This window comes from Acanthisitta chloris, unplaced genomic scaffold (genome assembly GCF_000695815.1).
Source record: "Acanthisitta chloris isolate BGI_N310 unplaced genomic scaffold, ASM69581v1 scaffold15244, whole genome shotgun sequence".
Lineage (NCBI taxonomy): Eukaryota > Metazoa > Chordata > Aves > Passeriformes > Acanthisittidae > Acanthisitta > Acanthisitta chloris.
Window position 1 is genome coordinate 26,480 of NW_008667819.1, and position 12,113 is coordinate 38,592.

Sequence of the window (12,113 nt, forward strand, 5' to 3'; positions counted from 1 at the left end):
AAGGCTAATATTGCTGTAAACAAGTGTAGGAGTGGGTGAAATTCTAAGCAGGATTCCAGTATGGACAGAAATGCTCCCAATGGGAGGAATTGTAAGAGCACCAGTGTAAAGGGAATCTGTTAGTACAGGTGAGATTCAATGATGATTTTCTGATGCATTGTCATTTAACTGCCTCCTTTGCTCTTTTATGGTCTATGTTATCTCCAGACTGGTGATATTCCAGCATTTGAAAGGACTGTCAGAAATCATGTCTGAGGAAACATTTTCTCCTCTTGGAGAGTATGATTCGTGTGGTCTAAGGAGAAAGAATGACAAGAATTCAGGTGTTTCTGACACAATTTGCCTATAAAATACTAATAAAATGAGAATCTTATGGGTTTTTGTAAAATCAGCTTGTTTAGGATCAGACAACTAACTGTATATTAAGCCACACATGTAAAGGAAGTTGGCAGGAAAAAAAAGAGACTAATCACAAAATGTGCTTCTTAAATGATGATGCTTCTCCAGACATTGTGTACTTCATGGAGATGAAATCAATAAAAGCTTGACCCGGCTCAGAAAACTGGAGGAATGGGGTTAGTGCCATGTTGTTGCACGTGCAGTCAGAAGTATGTGACAAGGACAACCTACTTCAGTGTTTGCTTCAAAGCCTGAGCAATTCAGAGCACATTCAGCTGGTGCTGCTGCTAGTTGCATGTAGTTGTGTGCTTGATACTGAGGCTGCCCATACTCCTTTTATTCTGTGGTTTTGCAAGACTCTAGTGTGCCATGTGCATTTCTGAGCAGTTGCAAACCCAGGTGCAGGCTGTGGAGTGGTCTGTACTTCAGACTTCCCTTTTGTATGGAGCAAGGGTGAGTTTAGAAGATGTTTGAGTTCTAAAAGGATCACTTGGCAGGGAATAGGTGCAATTGCAGCTTGGCTTTCAGCTGACTCTGGTACAACCAGCCATGCACTGGCAGGAGCCCAGGTCTCACTGCTGGTGTTGGTACCCAGGATGGTACTGCCTTTTGCAAAGTTTCATGCTGGAGTGTTGCTACCCTGAGTATGGAATGTGCCTAGGTTAAAGGTACCTTGGATTTGTCTGTATGAGATGGAGTCCATATTAGTAGAGTCAACTTCAGAATTTGTATGCAGCTACAGATGCTAGTCACCTCCAACCTCAACATTATTTGTATCTTATTACAGAATAAATTAAAAACCTATTTACATACCCTTTTCAGCTTTTTATGTCATGATCTTATGTGTGCTTAGTCTTGGTGAGGACATTGTTCTTTAGGAAAATGGAAATTCTTTTTCTGTTTTGCAAATTAATCCTGATAATGGTAATGAAAAAAAAAACACTGTAATTTAAGGATTCATGAATTATTTGCATAGGTATTTCCATCAGCTGCAACAATAGGTACATTGTGAGCCAGACTGAACATCTTGATACCATTCTCTTTCAGCTGCAGTGTGGAGCATAGAGCAAAGGCAGCAGCACTGCAGCTTAGGTTCAGCCAGGCTGAGCTGGACCTTGATTAATTCCAGTTGATGGGAACATGGTAAGAGATGCTGAAGAGGTGTTGCAGCTGCAGTAGCTTCTAGTCCTGTGCAAATTAACATGGCAATTCACTTATTGGGGCTGCATTTGCTGTTCTTAAGTGCTCCAGACCAGGTTAGGTTTGGGAACACAGGGGGCATCCTCTGTATCATTGGAGATGATCTCTGTGTCACTAGCTGTGTAGTATTACAATTGGAAACCCTCATCTGTTCCCAGTTATATTTTAAGTTATAACATAGTTAGCAGTTATCTATATTTGTGATTTAAGTAACGTTAAGAGGGAGATTTAGGTCAGATCTTAGGCAGAAGTTTTCCCTGTGAGGGTGGTGAGACCCTGTCCCAGGTTGCCCAGGGAGGCTGTGGCTGCCCCAAGCCTGGCAGTGTTCACAGCCAGGTTGGCTGAGCCTTGAGCAACCTGCTCTGGTGGGAGGTGTCCCTGCCCAGGGCAGGGGTTGGGGCTGGATGATCTCTAAGGTCCATTCCAACCCTTAAAATTCTAAGATTCCATGATTCTGGTATAACATTATTGATGCATCTGTTCTATTGTCAGTGCCTAAACATGTTACTTTTCCACTATCTTCAGAATGCATTTGTTGTCTGAACATGAAATCAAAGATGTTCCTACATCTTCAAATACATTTTCCACCTGTTTATGTACTTAGTAAAGCAATTCAGAAGCAGCACCAGCAACAGACTGGGAAATAATATTGGTCAAAACTGAGAGCTAATAGGGTTGAATTGGATCTCTGAAAGCCACACACAAAGTAGTTTCTATTTCCTGTATTGCTGTAATTTTTCTCACATTTCTGAGCTCATCTGTCTGTTAGTCAGCTGTATCCTCACTGTTTTCACTCAATACCTCTAGCCCAGCATAGCTGTCCCAGCTGTTTCATACAAGTACAACAGACCTCAACAGTTCACAGCAGGCAAAGCAGCGTAAGCATGGAAGTTATTTGCTCAGCACGAAACAACTTCATGGTTTATATGGTAGTATTTTTACGCAAAATTTCTGTTACTTCCTCTGTGAAATGTCATTGTTCGAAATGGTGCATAAAGAGCATCCAGAAACTTCATTTTGTGCCTGTATGTCCAGTTTGCAATTAAGCGAGGAGGATACTTCAAGAAGCAAATGCCTTTAAAAGCTGTGCATGGTGTTTAGCTGTATGGGAAGCAATTAGCATGGCAAAACCTGTAAGCTAATATAAAAATAGAGCTTCAAGATGAGTTGGAAGTGCAGTTGTTGTACTGAAACAACTAGAATGCTGATTAGATGAAGTATCCTAAGGGTTAAAAAAAATGATAAATGGCCAAAACTTAAAATACATGTGAAAAGCAACTTTGTAATCTGCAAAGAGCTCAAATGATTTTATCAAGACTTCTTGGTATGTAAAGTAAAATATATGAAGGGAACAGAGCTGAGAGAGAGACCTGAATTTTTAGGGTGCCTGAACTTTCCCCCCTCCTATTGCATTGCTATGAGAAATAGATCTGAGTGACTACAAGGTTGAAACCCTGACACAGGAACTCAGAAAACAATAGATTTTTATATCTCCACAGAACAATATTAAATTGCAGTGAGTCATGCATTTTAACTCATGTTTTGTGCCTTGGAGCTACTTAATTTGATTTTTTTAATAGAATTTGAACAGAAAGCTGAGTTTAGCAGTGACTGCTTGAACAATTCAAGCCATAGGAAAGCCACAAAATCATAGAATAGTTTTATTAATTGAATGGACCTTTAAAGGTCACTACTCTGCAATGAGCAGGGACATCTTCCACTAGATCAGGTTGCTCAGAGCCCCATCCACCTTGACCTTGAATTGCTTCCAGGGTTAGCACATCTACAACGTCTCTGGGCAACCTGTTCCAGTGTAAAACTGTAAAAACTTTCATTTTAAGCTTAAAGATTCAGGAAAAATTATTTGTACCCATAATCAAAAGACCTTTCCAGATTTATACTTTTTCTTTTATTCTTTCTGCACTGTCCACAAACACTTAAAGTTTGAATTTCTTACTTGTCTATGGAAAAATAGCTCTCATTTAAGGAACTGCAGCTTTTGTAGTCTCTGCAGGAAACAGAGTCTGCCCACGAACACTGGAAACTTTGGATTGCAGTAGATTATTGCTGCAAGCCACAGCAACTCTTCTGGTCTAAAGAATCAGAAAAAAATATGAAAATACACTGAATCTTTGTCCATATCATTTTTCTTCCCAGTATGTGAATGCTGTTTTTCAAGCACGGTGATTAGGTAAAGGCACTGGTTTCTATAATAGTGCAAAATAGGTAATTTTATGGGGGAAAAGATTGGTCTAACTTAAAATTTGGCTGCATTTGTGTTGTGGAACAGGGTGTTATTAAACCAGTAGGGTATATTGGGTCAGCCAGATATCTGTCCTTGTATGTACACTTGTTCTTTTAATGTTCTTTCATAATACAAGTAGCTTTTATTTTTAGCCTAGCTACTCAGTGGTGAGATGGAAGGTTAGCTGTGTGAAGTCAGGTGCTATTTTTGGTTCTCTATTAGGCTTCCCAGTTATGCCACTTAAGGATAGAGTCTGTTTTATGCTGAGTTGTGAGCTGGCATGATTATAATGCACCTATGGGCAAAGATATCTTTGTCTTGTAACTGGAAATAATCTTGTTTTTCTCTTCAGACAAACTGGAGCATGTTCATATCATGAGCTGCATTTGCTAATTTTCTGTTTCTAATTTCCCCTTATTCTGTGTTTAATAAGGCTGTTGTTTCTTTGTGTAACTCGTGAAATTGAGAAGCATGGCATTAAATTCCACTGTTTAATATGTTGAAATTAGGGACTCTTGCTGAATAATCCTGAGGCAAGGGTTGCTCAGGGGCGTTACAGAGATAGATGAGTTGTACAGTGTGATTCAAAATGATACAAGATTTCCTGAATTTTAGTCCCTTCCAGCTGTAGTTTTCCAACGTCTATATAGCTGCACATAATCACTGCAGCAATTCAAGTGCCATTTTGCAGAGAAATCAGCTTTGCCCTAATTAATTCATTTTGCAGAGAAATCAGCTTTGCCCTTTGGAAAAACTGGTGAATGGACCTTGCCAGAAAGTCCTACAGTACTGGAAGGCTGTAAGAAATAGATACATGTAGAAACTCACTTTAACTTATGCATATTCCTCCAGCTTAGTTTTCCTCCTGTCATTTCCATTGCACTGAGGATGATCTATTAGAATCTCATCCAAATACGTTTTTCCATTTTCAGGTGTGTTCGTTTTCTGAGTTAAATGTTACGTTAAAAATATATGCAAAATTCTTTTTTTTTTTTTTAGTGGAGCTAGGACTGCAATGTGTTGTGTGCTCTATGCTGTCATCCCCTCCCAACAGCTGTCTGGCTCTGAGTTGTGACCTGACTAGTCTGTTTGTGCAGTCTTTCTGCATTGTCATACTGTATTAGGCGTTTCCTGGGCTTACTGCCAGATTTTTTCTGTTTACAAGGCAGCAGGCAAAGATTTAACATTTCTGTTTCCTTTCTTACTCTTCAGATTCCCTGTGGGACAGAAGTGTTTGTCTTCTTTTTTTTTTTTTTCCCCCACTACTGTTCCTCATCATGGAGTATCAGTGAAAGGAGATTCATTTTCTAATGGTGACTGTAATTATGTGACACAGCCACTGATTAAGTAGTCATTTAGGAAACTGGCCTAGAAGAATTGCTCTCATTATGGTCTTTGTTTCAGATTTTTTCCTTCTTTTTTTCTGTTTTCCTAAATAGGTTAACAAGCTCCCTTTACCCAAGGCAGGCAAATTCAGCTCTTACAAATCATTAGTAGCAGAAAGCTTAGTATTTCTCTCAGTTTACTGAATATAATAAGCTTGAAGGAAAAGAAAAAACGGATGCAAAATGCCAAACCTCAAATGATAAATTAGACAACGTGTTGTGGAAGTTCTGACCTAGAAATCAGACGTATTTTATAGTTTATTGCAGTGTCCAGCAGAGCTCTGAAGGCTCTCAGACCTTTCACAAGCTGTGGTTGTGCATAGCTTCATGAATGTGAAGAATTTCATTGACTGCAGTGAAACTGCTCTGAAGCCTAAAGCTAATAACCAACTACATAGGTTGAAAAGGGACTTTGTGGAGTGAGACCCAAAAAAATCCCAAGTCAACTGCTTGAATTAACTACAGAGAAAAAGGACCATCAACATGTTTTCACAAGCAGGTTAACTGGAACTGGTAGAAAGGTTTTAGCCCTGCTGAGTAAACTGCAAACAAAGCTATCTCTATCTTGTCAAGAAATAGAGGAAATTAATATAAAGAAAAATCTCAGCCTTTAAAATCTGAAGTAATTTTGCTGGTCAAGATGAAGTTTTGACAGAAGATTAGGTAATGAATGTGATGTAGTTGGTACTTTTGCTTTCTTTCTGCGTGATCTCTGTTGTGGTATTTCGTGTTTCAGTAGCAGAGAAAATAATTGTCCATTTGAGCCTCAGAAATTAAGAGGTATTTGACCTAATTCCAATTATTTTCAGAGGACAAAGGAGGTTGTTTTTTTCTTCTTGGCTGCTAATGACCTCATGGCAGTTGACTGTTGGGGAAGTTATTATGATGCACTGTGTAGTCCTCATAGCTGCAGCCAATAGGAAAAGTGTCTGGAGTCTATCAAGCTCATGGTTATATATCCTCAAACTTTAGGACTCATCAGCCTACCCTGTAGTTGTTTTGGGCAGATGTTCCCAGTCCTAGCAGCATTTGAACTCTTTCAAGCCTTACATGAGAGGTTTAGCAGTTTGCTTTCCCTTCTTTTGATGTTGTGTAATTGTGTTTACTTTGGGAATTCCCAGAGAGATTCTGTAGTAGAGCTGTCACAGAGGACATAAGCTGGTGAGGAGCAGAAGCTTTTGCAAGTGTCAAGTGCTTCTTCATCATACCAACAGGAATCTTTGTTTGACCTGATTTTCCAGGTTTGCTATGTATCTGATGTAGTAGTGAGCATTGCCGCTGTTCTTGTGTACAATGTAGGTTTCCATACTTGTGTGGCCCTTGAACAGTTACTTTTTTCCTGCTTCCAGATTGCTCAACATAGTGGCCTTCAACACTTTGTCACTTCTACCAAGTGAATAGGCTGTTAATTAAAAAAAAGAGAATCCCGGCAATCACAGTATCTTTTCTAAAGGACATGTCAGAGGCTCATTGGTTTGACTTTTCTCTGTATTTCTACTTCCTGGGTATATTCTAGCTACCCATCTGGCTATTCTCTCACTGAGGACATGCCAGGAAATGTGACTCAGTATAACCAGGCAAAGAGCTGCTATAATCTGCTACTGAACATCTTTTGTGCCTCCTGGTTTCAGCCATGAAGGGTGTTCATGGCTTAGTAAGTAGCTAAGAATATTGGTTAAACACACACCATTTCCCTTGGTCAGGTTTTTCTGAGACAGTGTAGAGACCAAGGGGACATTCCAAGGTTTAAAAAAAAAAGTGTTAAAATCACCATACTCAGTAGGAAAGGGTGGGAATGCCCTTTTCACCTTCCTTTCTCAGTTCCTGAGGATGCCCAGAGGAAACTCTTCCTTTTGAAAGTTAAGGCTGCTCCTGCTGGTGATGGAACTGGAATAGGAAACAGACAGCTGAGCTGTTTCTGCAGGAGTGCTTCCCTTGCATTTTGCACTCCAGGACAGGCATAAACCCTTGAGATGTAAGGCTGGCAGCTTCAGGAACACTGTGAGAATCCTAATGAGGCTGAATGGCAGTGAAGAGGAAGTGGCAGTGCTAAGTGGATTTCAAAAGGGGAAACAAAAATGATGATTGCAACTATGACCTGACTGGCAAAATAGGCAAATATTTGACTTTTGCTTGCTCAGACAAAAAGTTGATGCGCGGGGCAAAGGGCAGAACCATCAGGACAGCAGAGCTGTAATCAGCCCCAGTGAGAGAGGAACAGCATTTCCCAGCAGAAATATGCAGACCCCTCACACTGGAGGGGGTACCAGGGAGGTTGCATCTAGATTTGTCCAGCTGACATTTAACAAATAATTCTTTTTTTTTCAGCAATTCATGGGGAAAGAACCCCACTGCATTTCTTTAGGAATGTCAGCCTCAAATGCCTGTCTCAGCTGCTGAGCTGAAACACATTCACAAATCCAGCTCTGTGTGTGCCAGTTTGCCTAGTTTTCCTTTTGCTTTGTGTGTTTTTTGCTTCCTTTTAAAATATTGACAGCATATCCTGTACTCTTCAAGTCAGTAGGTATAAATATTTCTGCAATTGTTAAAACAGATACAAATAATCTCGAATATTTTTTCCAGTTGTGATGTTTTAGTTCCATTTTTTGCTGCTGTAGAGAATTTGTCCCCAGAGGAGCTTCGCTCAGACAGAGGGTGTGGCTGTCCAGATTCAAACTCCACAGTCCTGTAGCTGCTTTCTTAAATTGAATCAGACATACTAAATTAAGCCAAACTATTTGTCTTTACAGCTCTTCCTTCTACGTTTAGAAACGAAGCACATTTATAGAGCTGGAATAAATACAGTGAGCTCCTGCCCTGGAGGCTGTTGATATATGATTACAGAACTCTGTTTGGCACTAAACATTTCAGGGAATTTGAATTTCCAGTGATTTTTCAAGTGTTTATAAAACCTCCATGGCACCAGTCTCTAAGTATTAGGGGTTTTTTTTAGTACTTTTCTTCTGGAAATTGGAGGACAAATATCTTCTGGATAAAGGCTCATTTATATAATCTCATTTTTTGTCATTCTAACTTCATCATAAAGGGCAATCAAGTATGTGTTGAATTCTGTCTATAAAGAATCATTATTCATGTTTCTTCTGGTGGGAATGCATCTTCTGTTTGTTAGATTCAGGAGTGGGAGGAGGGGTTGGTGTAAATTGCATTTCAAGGCTTGTGTGATGGTAATGGGGAAGGGACTTCCCTAAGCATTACAGTTTGTATATTCTAGTCGAGTAGCTTGATGTGACTGAAGAAGTATTCCTTAGAAAGAGCAAATTTTGGATTTTCTCCCGTGAGAGTGGTGAGACACTGTCCCAGGTTGCCCAGGGAGGCTGTGGCTGCCCCAACCCTGGCAGTGTTCACAGCCAGTTTGGATGAGCCTTGAGCAACCTGCTCTGGTGGGAGGTGTCCCTGCCTATGGATTGGTTGCTGGATTCCAGAAAGTTATTAGGTAGAGAGGAATAAATCCCAGGTTAGCAAAACTTCTATTAGATTCATATGGATTTTGAATCCAGTAATTACTGTCTCTTCAGCAATGGTTTCACATAGAGCTGAACATGTCTCTTGCCAATGAGAGCAAATTCCCATTGCAGTGGTAAAAGGATTTTGGTGGTGGCTGAAGCCCTTTGGCTGCATAACAGTCACACATGCTGGAGACTGCATGTGGCACTGCAGAGAGATTCTGGCAGTGAGGGCACCGTTCTCCTGGGTTAGCTACCATGACAACTGTGCTGCTGGGGAATGCCCTGTGCAGTGTTTGTGTGGAGAGCTCAGGGTCATTGATATTCCGAGTGTTTCTCAGAATATTGCAGGCAGCACAGACCCCTTCCTGTAGTTCTGCCAATGTTTACTATTAGCACAGTGGGGAAAATATGCAAATGGTGTTGAGTGGGAAGGAAAAAAGCTAATTTCTCTAAAACCAGGTTTTTTGTTTGTGGTTTTACCAAATGACTGCTGGAAGTAATTGAGAGCAGCAATGAGGAGAGAGACTTGGGGGTGATGGTGGGTGAGAAACTCTACATGAAATGCTGTGTGAGCTCAGCCCAGAAACCAACCCAGTCCTGGGCTGCATTCACAGGAGTGTGGGCAGCAGGTCAGGAAGGTGATTCTCCTCCTCTGCTCTGCTCTGCTGAGACCCACCTGGAATACTGTACACAGTTCTGGTGTCCTCAACATGAGAAGGACATGGAACTGTTGGAGCAAGTCCAGAGGAGGCCACCAAGTTGCTCAGAGCACTGGAGCATCTCCCCTGTGAGGACAGGCTGAGGGAGTTGGGGCTGTTGAGGCTGGAGAAGAGAAGGTTGTGTGGAGACCTCAGAGCAACTTTTCAATATCTGAAGGGCCTACAAGGAGTCAGAGAGGGACTCTGTGTTAGGGACTGCAGTGATAGGACAAGGGGCAATGGATTCAAACTGAAGGGGTGAGGACGTGTACCTGTTGGGCAGGAGATTGGGACTGGATGATCTGTAAGGTCTATTCCAACCCTTAAACTCTATGATTCTATGATCTTAGCAACGTTTGGTGCCAGAGGGATCTGTGTTAGGAGCTGCAGAGACAGGACAAGGGGAAATGGGTACAAATTGAAAGAGGGAATTTTAGGCTAGATATTAGAAGTTTTCCCTGTGAGGGTGGTGAGACACTGTCCCAGGTTGCCCAGGGAGGCTGTGGCTGCCCCAACCGTGACAGGGTTCACAGCCAGGGTGGATGAGCCTTGAGCAAGGTCCATTCCAACTCCTAAAATTCTATAATTATGATTCCAATTTACTTAGCTTCTACATAGTTTTTACTTCCAGATCTCATTTGAGTATGCAGTGTTAAAAAGAATAGGAAAACAAATATACAGTCAAATTTTAATCTGTTTACATTTTTGAATGCTACCTGCAAACACTTTGTTTCCTTACAAGGGAGTTAGAGTGAGTTCAGTGGGATTTCTCCTCCTGGCTTTTTTATTTTAACTGTCTTTAAAGCAGACAGTTGCTCCTTCACAAGCTGACTTCTGTTGACTTCTGAGGGCTGTTTTTTTTCCCATGGTGATTTGCTCTGCTTTTGTGTTTTTAAAGAATGCCTAGACCATTTTTCTTCCTGATATCCCCATCCTTCTTGAAATATATTGTAACATCATTTCAGGGATAATTAAGAACATACAGCTGCAAAGAGCATGGAAGGGACTCTATTTATTTTCTTGACTATGAAATATCTTTTAAGAAAAGGAGGAATTAATTTCTTTTAGCAGGGCATTCAAACATGGAAAGTAAATGCCTCGGAGCATAAAGCAAAAAAATTGGCAAATACAATCACTTTAACTGGACAGATTTTACCGTTGGATTCAAATAGCTTTGGTATTTGAATAATGTTTTCAGATGTTCCTGTTAAAGTCATCAGCAGGTAGATAAAGGTGTTAAGTATACAAGGATGTGGTTTTGCAGGTGATCGCAGTCATAGTTTGCATTCTTGCCCCTGAAGCTTCCTGCATTAATAGAGGGCTGAAGTACTGGGGAACTGAAGTATTTGTGTCCTTGCAAAAGAACATGGTGTTATCGCTGTGAAAAGGTAGAGACAAATTCTTGCTGACTCACTGAAGATTTCGTATTTGGAAGTGCTGCATCGGTTTATTTTGCTGTTTGTGTTTTGCTGTCCAGGTTACATGCTTGCAGGACTTCTTTGGAGATGATGATGTCTTCATTGCCTGTGGGCCTGAGAAGTATCGCTATGCTCAGGATGACTTCGTGCTGGATCACAGTGGTAAGGCTGCCCATCCTCAGCACACTGAAAGAGCAAACTCACCACCCCATTCCCCTCTTCAATCCTCAACAGTTGTGTGATTTAGGAAAATATGCATGGAAATAGTTTTTTCAAACCATCACCTGGGTCCTGTAAGGCTTTTAAAATGCACTCAAAAACCTGATCTGTTTTCCTGCACAACAGACATTGTCTCTAAGATTGCATGGAAAGGAGCATTGAATGTTAAAAGGTTCAGTTGTTGATCTAATGAGTCTAAAATCTGTTAAAAATGTTCACTTTTGACATCTGTGACATTGCTGTCTTCATGAGATCTTTGAAAAATCCCATATGTAACCACCCTCATTTCAGGCCTTGAGTTGTCCTGCCAGACAATCCACACATTGCACTCTTGTCTGCTGTAAACTAAGTGTTGACCCTGTTTGTATTGTGAGATTATTGGGGATGTTGGGTAGGGAGGAGAGGAGTCAAAGCAGCACTTTGTGCCTGTGCTATGTGCCTTTGGCAGATCATGAATTTAACTTGTTTGTGAAAGTTGTTTTTCTCTAAAGAGTGTGATAAGTGACTGAGTCCCCAAACAGGATTGCAGTCAAAGTGTACAATTTATGATGAGAATTTAAGTGGACTCTCTCCCCTCCCAACACACACCGAACAGTTCTGGGTTTGGTTTATAAACGCGTTGTTAATACATATTCATGACCGACACATGAGGGAGGTCTTTGTCCGGGCATGTTCACTTTGCCTCCTTGTGTCTTCCCAAACTTTTTCTCTCTTCTCCCATCGCAGCTCATGAGTAAACACCTCAAAGCCTCAGCCTAAATTTATTTAACCCCTCCTCCTCTGGCAGACTCAGCCGCAAATCAATTGCTGAGCAGATCGAACCCCAAAAATGAACCCCAAAAAGTTCCTCCAAGAACAACAACACAGCTTGACAAAACATGGCGAATGCTAAGCAAACAAAACGACCTTAACAAACAGTATATATTTTTCAGCCTTAATGATTAGTTCAAAATGAGTATCTTTGCCCACAGCCGAGCACATCCTCCCCTGGCGCCGCCGGACTCGGCTCTGGCTCTGTCTCCACACCCGCAGGGGGTGAGGCCGGGCCGGGGCACAAGGCTCTGCCCTCACCCATCTCTCGG

General features: G+C 41.2%; 1 protein-coding gene across 1 annotated transcript in view; it reads left to right on the forward strand.

Moving 5' to 3' along the window:
* The window catches only part of LOC103800305 (serine/threonine-protein kinase DCLK2-like), a gene marked incomplete at both ends in the record, with an annotated part of 37,449 nt that extends 26,475 nt beyond the window's left edge, over positions 1-10,974 (forward strand). The window contains one exon of the mRNA XM_009072677.1: positions 10,872-10,974. Within this exon, the coding sequence (XP_009070925.1) occupies positions 10,872-10,974 (103 nt within the window). The remainder of the gene's footprint in view (positions 1-10,871) is intronic.
* Between the last annotated feature and the right edge of the window lie 1,139 nt (positions 10,975-12,113).